The 16336-nt window shown below is 43.8% G+C and overlaps 1 protein-coding gene across 1 annotated transcript in view; it reads right to left on the reverse strand.

Annotated features, from left to right (window-relative positions):
- adamts10 (ADAM metallopeptidase with thrombospondin type 1 motif, 10) overlaps positions 1 to 16336 on the reverse strand; it is a 37459-nt gene that overhangs the window by 16888 nt on the left and 4235 nt on the right. Inside the window, exons 2-15 of the mRNA XM_061078206.1 lie at positions 15699 to 15838; positions 15403 to 15612; positions 12655 to 12826; positions 12162 to 12364; positions 10329 to 10412; positions 7364 to 7509; positions 6029 to 6072; positions 5589 to 5694; positions 3831 to 3977; positions 3438 to 3579; positions 2618 to 2725; positions 2047 to 2192; positions 878 to 941; positions 638 to 740 (exon numbers count right to left, since the gene is read on the reverse strand). Coding sequence (XP_060934189.1) covers positions 638 to 740; positions 878 to 941; positions 2047 to 2192; positions 2618 to 2725; positions 3438 to 3579; positions 3831 to 3977; positions 5589 to 5694; positions 6029 to 6072; positions 7364 to 7509; positions 10329 to 10412; positions 12162 to 12364; positions 12655 to 12826; positions 15403 to 15612; positions 15699 to 15838 — 1815 coding nt within the window. The remainder of the gene's footprint in view (positions 1 to 637; positions 741 to 877; positions 942 to 2046; positions 2193 to 2617; positions 2726 to 3437; positions 3580 to 3830; positions 3978 to 5588; positions 5695 to 6028; positions 6073 to 7363; positions 7510 to 10328; positions 10413 to 12161; positions 12365 to 12654; positions 12827 to 15402; positions 15613 to 15698; positions 15839 to 16336) is intronic.

Consider the following 16336-nt stretch of genomic DNA (forward strand, 5'->3'; position numbering starts at 1 on the left):
ATAAATATCAGTCTCCTTAGCCTACCTGACTTTGTATGTATGCTTGTTGTGTGAATGCAACCAGGGAAAACAGTATCTATCTATCTGCATGCTGGATCCTACCGGCTGAGGATGGTAACATCTTTATGGATGTTTTAATGGTCACTCACAGATGTAGGTAGGATTTCTCCTTGTGCTGCTAAAGGTCAATCTGGCTGTGACAGATGGTCATTGTGTTTGTTTGTGTGTTTGAGAGAGAGAGAGAGAGAAAGATACAAAGAAAGAGAGAGGGGAGTGGGGGGCGGCAAAGAGCGCTGTTCTTTTTGATGCCCTTCGGTTTCAACGCTCACTTAATGGGGGATCCCGAGGTGTTCCCGGGCCAGATGGGATAAGCAGTCCTTCCAGTGAGTTCTGGGTCTACCCCTGCCTCACATCCCAATTAGGAGTCTTGTAAACTTCCCATTGGAGGCCGACATTTCCAAATCACAGCAATTAATTTAGGGAGTTCAGAGCTGTAACTACAGACAGAGCCAATAAAACCGATGGTTGACAGCGATCCAGAGGTCAAAGAGGCCATTTGTAACAGACAGGAGACAGACACACATGTGCAAGCACACACACACACACATACACACACACAGTAGGTTAACTAACTCACCTCCTCTGTATGGCTTCCAGGTGTAAAATTTTCCCCGGAAAGGAACGCTGTCAAAGTCGGAGCACTGAATCTCCCTGAAATCCCGAGAGCCTGCAGGGCACTCCTGTAACGCAACCACACACACGTACACACATTCATATACAAAGAGAAAATACACCACAAACACATTCTAGCAGAGGCCGTCATAATGACCAATTAATGATAATGACGATAAAAAGGATGAAGAGCAGTGATACTCACATCGATATTGCAGGACCTGAAACGCTTTCTCTCCCCCAGACAATACTTTCCACCGATGGTTGGCCTGCACCCAAACAAAGAGAGAATCAGGCCAGTCCGTCACATCTGATCACAATTTAAGAAGATCTAACCTCCATCGCATCAGCACACAGCGCTGGCTCCCGATCGCTGCTTTGTCTGCGTTTGTCTGTCTAATGTTTGTTGCTTTATTGTGTTGATAAACCGTCGCGAAAACAACTTTTCTTTTTTAAAACAGCTGAGAAGGCAGCCAGAGCCAGACACCATTAAATGGCTGCTCCTGCTAAACTTTCAACAAATTTAAACATCACGGAGCCAAATGACGCAAAGAAATGATATAAGAAAAGACCACAGGCCTCAGATTTGGGTCAATTCATTCTTAGTTTTAATCAGTTCAAGATGAGGAATCTGGGGACTGGGATTCAACAGCAAGTCTGTTAGTAATTTTGTGATGACTCAGATATCAGACATTTAAAAAAATATTATACATATTTATATATATATATATATATATATATACAGAGAGCGAGAGAGAGAGAGAGCGAGAGAGAGAGAGAGATAGTGTTTCAATTGGAATACGATTAGTGACAGAATTAAATGTAAATCAGTCACTTCTGCTCCATTTATCAAATATTCAATACAATCACTGTCAGCTCAAAATACAGATTCACTCGTCACAACAGTTTGCTCTTAATTTTTTACTGTGTAGATAATTTTCCAGCTTTAGTACTAAACCCACTGGAGCCTGTTCTAGGAATATTATATCACTTTCTAGAAAAGCGATTTTAGTTTAATTTTCAAATGTTTCTCAGGGAAAAAGTCATGGATCTTGATGAAAAATATTTAGAGGAATGATACTTATGAGTCTGTCTCATTTTGTGATTGAAGTATATTCTCTACTGAGCGCAATTCTAGGTTTAGGATTGATTTGATATAACCTCATCGAAGCACAAGGACACAGCGGTAAGATGCGTGAAAGAAAGAAGGAAGCAACACAAAAACCTTACGAACTTGATGATCCTCACTTTTAAGTTACTTTAGTTTGATATAAGTATAAATAAGCAGATTTTTTACGAGTCGATCCACCAGGTCGAGTTTTTCACCACAATAATAATACCACAGTTCAGTCTGGTCCCAGCTGAGGTGTGTACCTGGGGCTGTCACAGTGTCTGACAGAAGAGGAGACTCCGCCTCCACACGTCCTGCTGCACTCCTCCCAGGGCGACCACAGGCCCCAGCCTCCGTCCACGCCCTCCGGACGAGTCCCGTACACCACACACAACCTCTTGTAGCACCACTGTGGTAAAATACACCCATGAACACACAGCACCAATAACAGCTTCACATCTAAGAAAGGATGAGTTTCATTTTTAATAATGGAAAAAGCTGACCCATAAGGTCATGGAAAGCAAATACCCTAATATCAGTCCTAATCTCAAAGGGGAAACAGAACTAACAAAGAATAAGAGCAAAGCTCGCAGCTCCAGGAACAGAACTTTGTTTTCAAGGGTGATTTTTTTTTTTGTTCCTTTTACAACAGTTCATCTTACAAATATTTTCATTGGAAAACATTTGATCCAAACAAAGCAACAGCCAAGATGAGTCAGGATGAGGACATTAGCAGCGGGACTGGAGCCTCCAGAGCCTCCATCCCACCTCCAGCACTGACAACCTTTAAAAAGACTAATGCATTCAACAAGTTGTTTTTCAGAGTTCACTCACCCCTTTCTCTATTGTGTTGGTCTGACAGATGGTTCCCTCTGCAGCAGGAATGCTACTGGTGATGCAACGGTTGCTTTTACTCATGCACCATAGTTCACTGCAGACTTCCTGTGTGTGTGTGTGTGTGTCAGTGAAAGGAGAATCAAACACAGACGATACAGACAGAAAATAAAAGGGAAAGAACAAAGACAATGGTCAGACAACCTGCAGAGTGTTTCTACATACACTAAGAGACACAGGGGCGGATTCGCTGACTCCTCTCTTCTGCCTCTACAGCAATGTCTATAACATATGGGGCTACGTTTTATTGGGTACATATGCTCTGACCACATAGTATCCATAATAATGAGTCTATAAAGCCGTGTGCTGTTCCAGATGTCCATTCACTCAGAGCCATCACTCGAGCTGATGCGATTCAGCAAAGGTACTGCAAGATCCTTCATATCTTTTTCATATGCCAACTATTGTATTTATTTATTTATTAGAACCCTTTAAATACATTTGATATTTTTAAATAAATTAACACTTTTAGCTCAACACAACTGAACAGCTTTTTTACTGGGTTTTATTGTGTTATCGTTTCCATACATACATACATGTTTGTCAGTGCATGTCTGTGTCTTGTTTTTTCATTCTTGTTATTTCTTTTCAGTTATATAACTAAATTAAATTAAATGTACCCACCACCAACCACTTCTGAAAGATAATTCAAACTCTTCAGACTATTTGTCATCAACTATCAGATAGAGACGGCAGAGAGCAAGTCAATAGAGAACAAAGAAGTTGAAAGATGAATGAAAAGTGTTGACAGTTCACTCACCGCGTATTTGCATTGTCGAGACCTCATGCCGTACTGGAAGCGGCACTGCTCGTCGGCATCGTACGCCTGACCTGGTGCCGTGGTGGGATACACAAACTCCTGCTTGGCAGGGACGTTGTTCAGACAGGAGCCCATACCAGAGCTACAGCAGAGGGGGGAGGGAGGGAGAGTCAGATATAGAATACCTGGTAATGTTTTAATTGGTACAACGTTATTGAACAAGCAGATGATTCAATCTAAGTTGATTTTCCTTCTGTCACGATCAATCTGTAACTTGAATGTTTCCTCTCACCATCAAAAACGCTACATTGGCGTCCAAGTGACTTCCTCTCTCTGAAACCTCTAATTACCAAATGATTTGTGGTGTTGCAGATTTCTGATAGGCGCACTCACTCCAGGAAGCTGGTGATGTAATCCCGGCTACAGGCCGACCAGATGAACGGGTTGGTTTTCATAGTAATGTGGTCGGCCATCAGCTTGGCGGTCTCCTGGCTGCGGGGGCCGCAGGCGTTCCCCATCCCGTCATGGTTCATCCCAAACCTAAAGCCCATGATGATACATCGACAACACTTTGAGGCTTTGTGGACAGTGGGAAAAGAAAGATCCCTGTGGATAAACTGAGGGAGATCTAAAGCACAGACGAATTACAGAGTAACATCAACAGCTGGTACAGGTGTTCATCTATATCCATCAGAAATATATGATTTATGACCAAATGTTCATTATAAGCATCATACTAGCATCATGGGACAGTTGTTATATACTGGGACTCAGAGTCCTGCTGGTTTTGAACTTGGCATCGTATCAGGGCCTGATTTACACATTGCAGTGACTTAAAGATTTTCCAGTCTGATCCACCGACCCTCAAAGTGCTTTACTGCACAAGTCGCATTCACCCATTCACGCACACCTCCATGCTATACACTACACTTTCTCTAAATTATCAATAAGGCTGCCAGGGGAAATTTGGGGCTCAGTATCTTCTGAATGCAGACTAGAGCATCGAACCACCGACCTTCTGGTTAGTGGACGACCATCTCTACCTCCTGAGCCAAAATAACAAAACAAGACTGATATTTTATTCATACTATTTCTTCACCAAACAATTAATGCATCTTTTGAGAAATTAGTTGATTATATACATAATCACAGTCACAATCACTACTAGCTCCAAATAACATCAAAAAAGCACCAAATGGCAGAACCCATATGTGGGATATAGTTTCATGTTTGTTCAAGTGGAGACACACCGTCCATCTTGATATAGAGTCGATGTTAACATCCATGTCCAACAGTGATATCACTCAGTAGCTCTGCTTGAGGATGAAATATAACTGTCCTGAAATTCCTCTGCTGAGTCATTTCTGTCTTTTCATGTGGGTGCTCTCCACCACAGACAGGCCTGTATTCAATCTAATCCTTTACTGAGATGTCAAAACAATTTATACGGCAATTATGAACGACTGTTGATTGTGTTGAGAGTCGGGAAGCGGACTAACACACACACACACACACACACGAGCCCACTGTGTCCCGTCATGTTGACCCTGAGAGCTTCGGGGTCACAGTACTCGAGAGCTACCTGCGTTAATCATTACGGAGGCAGGACCCTCTGATGGATCCAGCATCTGACCTAATGCTTCTCACTGTTCTGTGCACAAACAATGAAAATGAGCTCTACTCAGTCACTCTGACAAAGTAGAGTAAACAAACATTGGTTTCACGGAAATCAAATAATTGATCTTTGTTGATTTAATGTATTCATAACAGAAATAACGCTTACAGGCAGCGACAAGTACTAGTTACAAAGTGATCCAGAGCAGCTGCTCTAGGAAATCACCATCACCAAGGAGATCCAGATATGAAAAAAAAACAGCTGCTGTTCCAACCACACATGTTCCCAATTCCCCTGGCGAATAAATAGTGTGACTGAAAAGAAAATATACAACTATTAACCCATTCCCAACTGATGGAAATGACTCATGGTGCAGGATATTACATAAGCTGTCTCTGTAGATGTGGAGGTGTAATCTGAGGACTATCTCTCTGCGGAGGGGAAGAAAGAACACGGCACCGCAACACAACACAGGAATACGTGTGTCACTTTGAAAGTAATGTTCAAGTTCATGCGTGTGTATGTGTGTAACTCACGTGTGTCCTATCTCGTGGGCGATAGTAAAGGCTGTTCCCAGACCAATGTCCTCATTGATGCTGCAGCTCCTCTCCGGCTCACACATCCCTCCTACAGGAGCCAGACCTGACACAGACACACACACACACACACACACACACACACACACACACACACACACACACACACACACACACACACACACACACACACACACACACACACACACACACACACGCACACAAGAGGACGTTACGTTGACTATTAATGAATACATTACTCTAACCAAACCTATATCTGAAAACTTCACCACAAACTTTTATGAATATATTTTGGAGACTTGCAAACCCGCATAATGTGACAGATATTTAAACAGAGTTAGGATAGAAGTGTGTGTTTATGTGTGTGTGTGTGTGTTTGTGTGTGTGTGTGTGTGTGTGCGAGTGTGTGCGAGTGTTACCTAGGGTTTCACATGGCTTGTTTTTTTGGATGCAGATGTCGTACCTGCAGACGAGAAGGACAGGTGGTTTCGAAAGGCTTTTTAAAAAAACTAATACTTGAATCTCACACACATACAAAAATCCTTATTAGCAGTAATCCCACGTACACACTGTATGCCTACAAACACACACACTCGGAATGGATGCAGTGCATTCACAAATTTACACACAGACGTTGGGGACAGACAGTGGACGGCAGTGATAGTGGACAGATATCGCTTTTAAAAGAACAATAGCAGGAAGTCTTGGAGGGTCACCGTGGTGTCGTCTGTCTGGACAGCTTCCATCCTCTGCTTGATGAATGCCATCGTAAAAAACCCAAAGGTTCTCACAAAGCCACCACAGCCACAGCTAAATAAACAGCAATGACATTTATCTGTTTGAATGTTCACCTCCTGCAACACGAGCTGGTCCCACATTCTGTTAGAAAGAAGAATAGGAAAGTATTTGTGGCAGCCCAGCCCAGCCCGGTCAGATGACTCTGAGCAAACCGTGGCTCCGCTGTTTGCTGATGGACATTCCTCAGTCAATAGCACCAGTGTTTTATCTGTTTAATACGTGTCTGCCATTGTTGTGTGTGTTTCCCCTGCAACACAATCAGCAACAGAGTGGAGTTGGAGAAAGGACGAGAGGACTAAGGTTTAGCAGGCCTGTCACATTCAGTTTCAAGACAGCTTGGATTTGATTCCTGCTCCATGTCTCATCCTTTCCGGGTGCATCGCCATCTTCTTTAACCTGTTTTTAATTGTTTCTCGCTTCTTTTTTTAGATCTCTCTCTCTTTTTCTCCAGATGCTGAGAAACAGAAGGGAGATGAGAGCTGGGCAGAGCAGTCCCAGCTATCGTCACCTCAGTCGGGACAAGACACAGATCAACTCTCCGGGATACGACTAAATTAAGGCTTGTGATGAGAAGAACTGGAAAACTCTGTTTCAAATATTAAACTAAACTAAAAACGATGTGGAGGATAAGTGGAGTGGTATATTTATAAAGATCTCACAGAACTAAGTGCTACAGCAAACATATTATTTCACAAATCCACAGTTTCAGAGAATCAATATGTTGATGTACCTTGCTGCTGTGCTTTCCACTGATCTACTGTGATCGGGCTATGTGCAAGGTGACATTCAGTTTCCCCCTTCAGAGATTATTGAAGTTTCTTGTTGGGTATTGTCTATCGTGTATTGTGGAGTATTGTCAAATAAAGACTTCCCATAAACATCTCTAAAGCAAAAAAACAACAACATAAAACCTCCTTTCTGGTTTGGGCCTCTAACGTGAGATAGGTGTTTGTTACCTGGTGATAAGCACAGCCGTGTCGTGGTGTGCGATCCCGTTGTCTGGAATGGCGTTCCCATAGCTGCTCCGGTGCTGGATGTTTTTCTGCCACTTGCAGAAGCTGTCTAAAGACTTCCCTGCATGGTGGTTGATCTCCAGGGTCGGCTGGAGGAGAAGACAAGAGAGGAAACATGGACTCAAGGCAAATCAGGGAAATTCCATTGCTTATTTAAACCTCAAAACACTACAGAGTGGAGATTACCACCGGGCTACAGCAATTTCATGTTTTCGCAAAGATACTTTAATAATGTGGGGTTATTCCAATGTCAACAAGGAGGAGATTTCGACTATCAGACGATAGGCCAACAATGCTATCTTAACCCCAGCCCCAGTCTTCCTGTATTGCAATTTCAGGCTTGTTTTCCACCCCAGTATGGGTTAGTCTTTCTGTTCTGTGAAAACCATGCATCTCAGAAATGTTGAGTTTTCATAAGCTCAGAAAAAAATGTTTTTTACATGTTTTCTGTATTATAAGAATTAAACGAATTTACCCATTGCTCAATTTACATGAAATGGTAGTTTTCAGTCTCAAATACTTGGAGATAAATGGTTTTCAGTGGACTTTATGAGACTGTATGTCATACATGGTCAGACCACATTTCTAACATTTGGATTCCCTGACTTAAAAAGCTTGAAAAAAAAAGAACTTCCCTCCACTGTCTCAAAGAGGCTGAAGTGGAGGGAGGATTAGAGGGGAATTGCTTTCTAGTACTATGAGCGTGCCGAGAGAGGAAAGAGAGGAGGGAATGCACCGCTGGCCACAGCTGGCGAGAACTCGTAACCCAGGAATGCATGCGGTGACATAACTAGTAATTGCCTCATCCCACAGTCGCTCGTTTCTGGGCCCACCGCTGGCCGGCGTTTCTCTTCTAGGGGCAGCTCGCCGTTTTCAGACCTAGAAGGCTAAAAGCACCGCTCGACCCAGACTCCTGGCGATCTGGTCCCGACCTCAACCTCACCGCTCCATGGAGTAAGAATAACAACATTAATAGTGCCCACCACTAATGGTCCTAACATTGACATATTTACTCTCTCAGATGACGAACACATCCGAGCGGTGAACTCCGGAGCTAAATCTGAGGCATGGCATGAGCTGCATGAATCATAAATGTCCCCTAATAGGATATGTGTGGAAGAAACCACAAAGCCACAGTCCAGTTGATTAATCTGTCAGATTGCAGAGAAGGTCAACACGACGATGGAGGCAGCAGCACTGTCTCGCCACATGCGGTTACTGGAAGGCTAATAAGGTCGTGGACTAGGCAGTAGGAAGGCTCCGTCATCTCCTGAGCTGTGCTGGTAATTTTACTTTTTATGAGCTGGACTCTCTCTGTCCTCTGTAACCTGCATTCACTCATTCATATCATACAAAGACAGAAGACCACAGCCATGCTAGCCCCTCTTTATTGAGACACAGCTGCACATTGGGCTAAATGCTTACATCAGCATGGTACAAACAAAACCAGAAATCTGTCTCTCTCTCTGTCTGTCCTATAAGTTTTATAGACAACTGCTAATCCGATCAACTTTAAACTTGACTGATGTGTCTCTGAGGACCTCAGGAAGCACAGTTTGGACGGTGAAGTGTCCTGTTAAGGGCACGGCCACACACATACGCAACTAGGAATGACTATCACCTGCCGAGGAGAATAACAAATCATTCCCAGCTGAACGCAGGCGATGCAGGATGTGGTGCACACGTAAATTAGTTGTTTGGTCAATTGTCAGTTTGAGGTTGTGGTTGTTGTTGGATGAGGTAAAGAAACAGCTGCTCAACACCTAATACCAGCCATCAACCATCTTGACTCACTAGGAAAACACCACCTCGCTCGCACAGAATAGTGAAGTGAACGGGAGATGAAATTCACCCACTGATATGCTCCTGTGCAGTCACCAAAGTTGTTGAGATTTATCCTGAAGGTAACATGAACATGTTGACCAAATTTATGCTCATCCTTTCAAAGGATCACAAGGCATCTGACTCAGAAACAGAAAAGGAGACAGGAGAGAATTCATGGCATCGTCTAAAGGAGGAACAAAGCCCCAGATGCTGTGTTTAACCTGCTGATGGCGATCAAGGTTTTATCAGTTGATCACCAAAATCATGTGGATTCATCCACTGAGAACCATGAATGTCTCTTTGATAATTCATGACAATCTGACAGTTTTTGAGAATTTTCCTATTTCTATGAGTCTATGGACATTCTGCGAATAAAATAGAAACGTCAACCTCATGGTGGCCCTTTTATTTCAGTCTATCCGAGGGTTGTTAGGAAATTTCTGTCTGGACAAAAGTGGTGGAACATCTGACAGTGTGGCAAGGACATATTAGTAAAATCACCAGACCTTGAGGAATCTGGTAAAAAAAAGGAGGTGTTCTCTTGTGCTATAAATGGTGAAGCAGATTTAGACGCTGATGTGTTTTACATCAGCGTCTGAATCTAAAGTCACAGCAGGTCAGAGAGGTTACTGTAAACCACAGCAACCAGCCAGACAGTCACAGAGCAGTTCTATCTGACAGGTACAAAACTACCCTCATTCCCTGACTTTAACGCCTTCTCTCACCCATCACCTTCCTCCACGCCTCCCTACATCCTCCTGTCCCTTTCATTACCACAGCCGCCATTCACAAGACGCGTTTACTCACTCAGTCCACCGGGGAGTGGTGGAGGAAAAGACACTTAAGCCAATAATTTGACACAAACAAAGAGTGCATAGATGCTGCTCAGAGGAGAGGAGAGGAGAGAGAGGAGAGAGAGGAGAGGAGAGGAGAGGAGAGGAGAGGAGAGGAGAGGAGAGGAGAGGAGAGGAGAGGAGAGGAGAGGAGAGGAGAGGAGAGGAGAGGAGAGGAGAGGAGAGGAGAGGAGAGGAGAGGAGAGGAGAGGAGAGGAGAGGAGAGGAGAGGAGAGGAGAGGAGTATTTACCTGGTCTTCCATGAGCAGGATGAGCCGTGTCACCACTATGTTGACTGCATTCCCCAGGCTAGAATCCTGGAACAGTTTGGCAACCTGACCTCCAGGGAAACAAGAAAAGACCAGTCTTAAAAACAGCTGAGACACCAGGAGAGCACATTACACCAGAGTGGAGACAAGACGACAGGTTGACATAAGAGTTTCCTTACAAATCTACATTTGCTCTGGATTTTTCGTATGCATCTTGAGTGGATTTACAGTTTCAAATATAACTCTGGATCAAGTGAATCTGGAGACAAATTGATGAGTTATTTCCTGACCCATAACTTCCACCAAGTTTGGTGGTAATGCGTTGGGTCGTTTTTTGCATAATCCTCTCAAATAACCGACAGACAGACAGACAGACAGACAGACAGACAGACAGACAGACAGACAGACAGACAGACAGACAGACAGACAGACAGACAGACAGACAGACAGACAGACAGACAGACAGACAGACAGACAGACAGACAGACAGACAGACAGACAGACAGACAGACAGACAGACAGACAGACAGACAGACAGACAGACAGACAGACAGACAGACAGACAGACAGACAGACAGACAGACAGACAGACAGACAGACAGACAGACAGACAGACAGACAGACAGACAGACAGACAGACAGACAGACAGACAGACAGACAGACAGACAGACAGACAGACAGATGCAGATGGAAACATGGCTTCCTCGGCGGAGGTAATAAAGATTCATACAGAGAAGTTAAAGAAAACATAATCCCAGTCTTGAAAATGGAATGAATAACATCCACTGCGTGCGAAATGAAAACCAGCCTGATTCAGCTGTGATTTTCCCGTTGAGGAAGCAAACATCCCTGTCTCGTGTGCCTGCTGAGATTGATTTTAAATGATGGCCAAACACTGTATGAAACAGACCAGTGTGAGAGTCTGTAGGCAAGCTGTAAAGTCAGAGCTCCGCCACAGCAGCACAAGTGCCAGAGGTTATTAAAGAGTTTAAGCACCGACAGTAATAAAAGGTAAAACCACTGCTCCCACTGAGGCAGCTCTCTGACACTTGTCATTACTGGTGTCTGGTGTAGTTTGGCTCCACTTTGCTGCAAACCGCTAAAGAGACGCTGTCGGCTTCTGTGATTCTGCAACAGTCTGGATGCATCCTGCTTTGTGACAATGGCAGCTGAACAACCCTTCATTAAATACATTCCTAACATGTGTGTGTGAGTGTGTGTGTGTGTGTAGGTTTAAAGTGATTAACTGTGTGTGAAGTGATCTTCAGTGATAGAAATAGTGCAGATGATGACAAACAACCTGAGCCTGTCTGACCAAAACATGTGGCCTCACATACACATTTGTTTTTCCTTCCTGTCTCCAACCATTATTCATGAGAATAAATGAGCCTGGTTGTGATTTATTTATATTTAATTTGCGGTTTTTTGACATTTAAATGTACAAAGTTTTTGTCGCACTAATCCTTGTGAGTAGAGACGCACTGAAACGTATTTATATCCCAGGAGACATTTCTGTTCTTCCCAAATGAGCCTTTAATCTCACACTTAAAGTGTTTTTTAAGTACGACTCCAAGATGTTCATTTGTTTTGCCCGACGCCAAGTCACCAAACCGTGACTGGGTGACGGAGGGAAATCTGCAAAAACAAATCATAATTTGTACCACATCTTCTCAGCCTGGCTTTGTTTCCGTGTGAAACTTGGCCCTAAGTTTTTTGGATAATTCCACCATGTGTGAGAAACGTCCCCAATTGACTCCACTGCCTTTTCAACTCAAATTTGTGCGTGCGAGTCTTTGTTGTGTTGTGAAACTTACAATATTCATGACGGCCAGGATGTACTGCTCGATGTCCCTGCGACCGTGGTAACCCACCATCATCTTATCGGCCACGACCAGCGTCTCCACGTAGCGCTCCCGGCTGACCGAGCGCTTCAGAGGCAGCTGGCCGCGACCCACGTGGTGGGGGGGCGTCTTCAGCGTCCGCTGCCACCATGACGCCCCCTTCATCGGCTTCTCATCTGACAGAGATCACAGACACACAGACACACATTTTGAACACATGTAGAATGAAAGCATGCACAACAGCAGAGCCGCCCTTCAGCAGAATCATTCACTGAATATTAGTTATTTGTCATCACTTGCCAAGAGATTAACGACCATATGAAGAACTTAAACCAAGCAACCAATGACCCATGAAGACGATTTCCATGACGGAAGAGCGGAGCTAACGTACGACATTACAAGGTCTGATGTTTTCGGACCAAACTTTACTGCTGCTATTAAAAGCCTGAGTCTCCCCCCCTCTCACCGATGACTCCACAGGATAGGCCCTTGTACTGATGGCGAAGCGATGAGCGCTTGTAAACCACATGGGGGCGCCCCTCTGCCCTCTCGCCCCTCTCCGTTCTGCCGGTCTGGTTATCTGATGAGACAAGGGGTTCAATCAGGTACTCCTCTCCCCCCGCTACAATCACCCCCTGCTGCAGAGAGACAGATATGTAGAATAGAAAAAGAATAGAATAGAATAACAGGAACAATTTCTATGATAAAAACGTCACAAATATTAAAGACAGTTCAGATCTTAACTAATTATTCCAGTGAAGTCAACGGAAATATGTGCAATATACAACATGTTCATACAATCACATCAATCCATCAATGAAAAGGGCTAAAATCTGTTTTCAATCACTCTGATTATTGACAAATATGGTTAAGTAAGCAGAGTGAAGGTCAGGTAAAGATAAATCAAATCTCTTCTGAGGGATCCCGGGGCTGATGGGTCAGAAAACCTGCAGAAGAGTTTTCATTAAAAACCTCTCAAGTTTTACATGCATCAAATCTTGAAACCAGTAACAGTTACATGTGAGCTGTTACATTTTGATTGAAAGTGGTGATCCAATCGAAAAGGATTCTGAGCGTCAGTTTTAAGGACACAAATTTGAAATCTGATCTCAATATGATTTCAATCTCAAAAGAGATGATTTGCTTCTTTTCTCTGTTTTCAGGTTTCTTGGGGAGGGTGTTAGACTTTTGATCATCAAAACAAGACTTAACCATCAACTCAGCAAATTCATATTTTTATGTTTCATACACTAAACAATTCTGAGAAACATTCTGCAAGTTAATCGATACAAATAAATTGCAGCCCTAATATTTACAAAGACAAATTCTCTAACAAAGTCTTTGGCACAGACACAGACTTAAATGCACAACAATATACACGTTGTTTGTTTATAATCATGTAATGACTATTCACCAGGTACAGATCAGTGTATTTAAAGAAACAATCCTAGCATGATCATACACACACACACACACACACACACACACACACAGACACGCACAAAGACAAACACACGTGACATGAAAGAGTGAACGGGAGTGAGAAACACGAGAGGCTGAGGCAGAGAGCGATACACTAACACTCGCTTTGATTCCGCTCAGCTGTGTTGTGCCTCTAATCCCATAATAAAGTTAGTGATGCCCCTCTGGACACACAGCACGCTCGCTGGTGAATGTGCTCATGCTGGTTTGACCAACAGTAATTACGTGGGCTACTTATTAACGCTCTGCGAACACATCTAATCCTTCAGCTGTATATACAACTATTACCGTGGGGACTGCTGTTTGGAGCGAGAGGACACACAGATACACGGTGTCGTATAACGATTGAAGTTATTCAGAAAGAACCAACGGAAGGACGAGGACACATGCGGTGCGCTGAGATGACTTTATAGGAAGTAGAACTGGAAGTAGAACTGGAAGTATATAAGACGTTGTTGATCCTTTGAGATGGAAGGAGCAAGTCCGATTTGAAAAAGCTGCTGAGACGGTTCAAATCAGATCCTTAGTTCATATTCTTGCTGCCTCTTGGGACCTTCCTGTTTGACCACAGCTTCGGTTAATAATATCCTACATTTCCCAGACTTTCTTTGAACATGCTAAAACCTGATGCCCTGTGTGTCACAGGCAGATGTTTAAGTCGGCTTCAAAGGGAGTGATTGTTGTGTCGTCTCACTGTGTCAAGCTGTTTTCAGACACCCACTCGAGTCTGGACATTTTCCTGACATTTTTCCAGTATGTGAGAATGCAAATCAGCCAGTTGCTCTGAAATGTCCCAAATGTCGATGACGGTCATGTTCTAACACACGACAGACGAAGAAATAAGAAGACCACAACTATCTCAGGATGGTAAAGAGGCGCTATACACGTAGAAGATGCAGTCGACTTTGAAGATGAGATATGAGAGCGTTTGTTCTAAATTTATACAGTATGTCCTGGCGCCTGCAGGCTCCACCCCCAATTTTGTTCTTGTTGTGGACATGTTTGACTCGGACCATCTCGTGATGCTTTTTTTATATGTGAAACGCAAACTTCAGAAAATGTCCAATGTTGGGACATTTTCTGGAGTTCACTCAGTGTTTGATCTTCTCGCTTAAGCTCTCTTCCATCGTTTTTCATTGTTTTCCCAAATCCTTCTGTTACTTAAAGTGTTTAGACTAAGGTTCCTTTATCAGAGATTATAAACCGGCCACCCAATTTGAATGACTCTTTCTCATGACAGCAGCTTTGTGTATTGGTTATGCGAGAAAATAGTTGGTTTAAACAATGCGTTGTCTTCCCACATCGCAAGGCAGAAGTGTTTATAGCTATTTCAAAAGGGCCACACTCAAAGGTGGAGTGAAAAGCTGCTGACGGAGAGATCTGAGGCACGGAAATGATTTAAAAATAGTCTCCACACACCTGACTTTAGCCTTTTTTGCACTATGAAAAGAAAAAATCCATGAGAAATCAAACAGAGAGCCTATTTTCGGAAGAATCTTTGCTTTAAGCTCCGCTCGAGAAGCACCTGAAGTTTTCCTTCAGGATCATTTCACTTTGAGAACCACGGTGGTTGATTTGGCCGGAGATGAAGACTGGCTTTAAGACTCAAGCTTTGTTAAAATGTTATGCTTTGATGTCGGAGTCAAGCGCATCTGATCCCTTATTTGCTGAGGCAGCACTCCTGCTGCTGACCTCACTCAGTGTGGATTAGGCCGGGGGGGTTGAGTCTTACCAGGCCGTTACAGTTGCTCAAGGCCACTTTGCTGGAGTGCGGCTGGTCTTGCAGGTGTCCTATGTAGTGGCAGTGGGGAGAGTACGGGTGACTCCAGGCTAATCGGCCCCTCTTCCAGTACTCGACCCTGAACTGCCTCGACAGCAGGCCCCCCTGCAGCGTCAGGTTGAGCATGAAGTTGTTACGTGATGTGGACAGCTGGTAGAAGAGCTTAGAGACAGAACCAGTGAGTTAATAACCGAGTAAGACAAACACAGAGAGAAGATGAATTAAATCAAAGAATTCAAGCAAAGTACAGAGTCAGGAGGCTTTTCTTCAGTGCTGCGTCTTCTTCTTCGTTGGTGTTGAGGCGTTTCTGCTTCCAGCGTCTCGCCATTAGGTCCTACACGTACTGGGATGGCGATTTCATACTGGCCCAGACTGGTCAGGAAGGCAGCTAGAGAGAGAGAGAAAGTGAGAAAGGAATGAAGAAGGCATAAAACCACAATCGCAGTTTAACTCAATAAAACTTAATTCCACTTAATCCAATTGACTCTAATTAAACACAGATGAGGATTTTGGCGTTGCCTACTTTGAATAAAGCTCCTTTTATTGAGAGAGTAACCCAGTTGGCGAAAAGGGACTCGCTGACTTTTTGGCCGAACGCTGACGAGGCTCCATAGTCCTCCATGAGGCCAAAGGGACGTTGCCACGGTTACCCTGAAACTGTATACTTCCTGTCTGTCCCGGGGCCTGGGGGAGATTTATTGTCCAAACACACACAGCTAACTAATGGGGAAAGGTCACAGGCAAATGAGCTGTTTTTTTTTGTTTCTTTAATCAAACCTTTGGCCTCCGTTGGTGCAGAGGCAGCCCATTCCCACAGAGAGTAAATACCCCGAGATCAGAGTTCCCTGGTACAGACTTGGAGAGCTCTGCACCGGGACATAAAAAA

Source organism: Limanda limanda, chromosome 9, assembly GCF_963576545.1.
Source record: "Limanda limanda chromosome 9, fLimLim1.1, whole genome shotgun sequence".
Classification (NCBI taxonomy): domain Eukaryota; kingdom Metazoa; phylum Chordata; class Actinopteri; order Pleuronectiformes; family Pleuronectidae; genus Limanda; species Limanda limanda.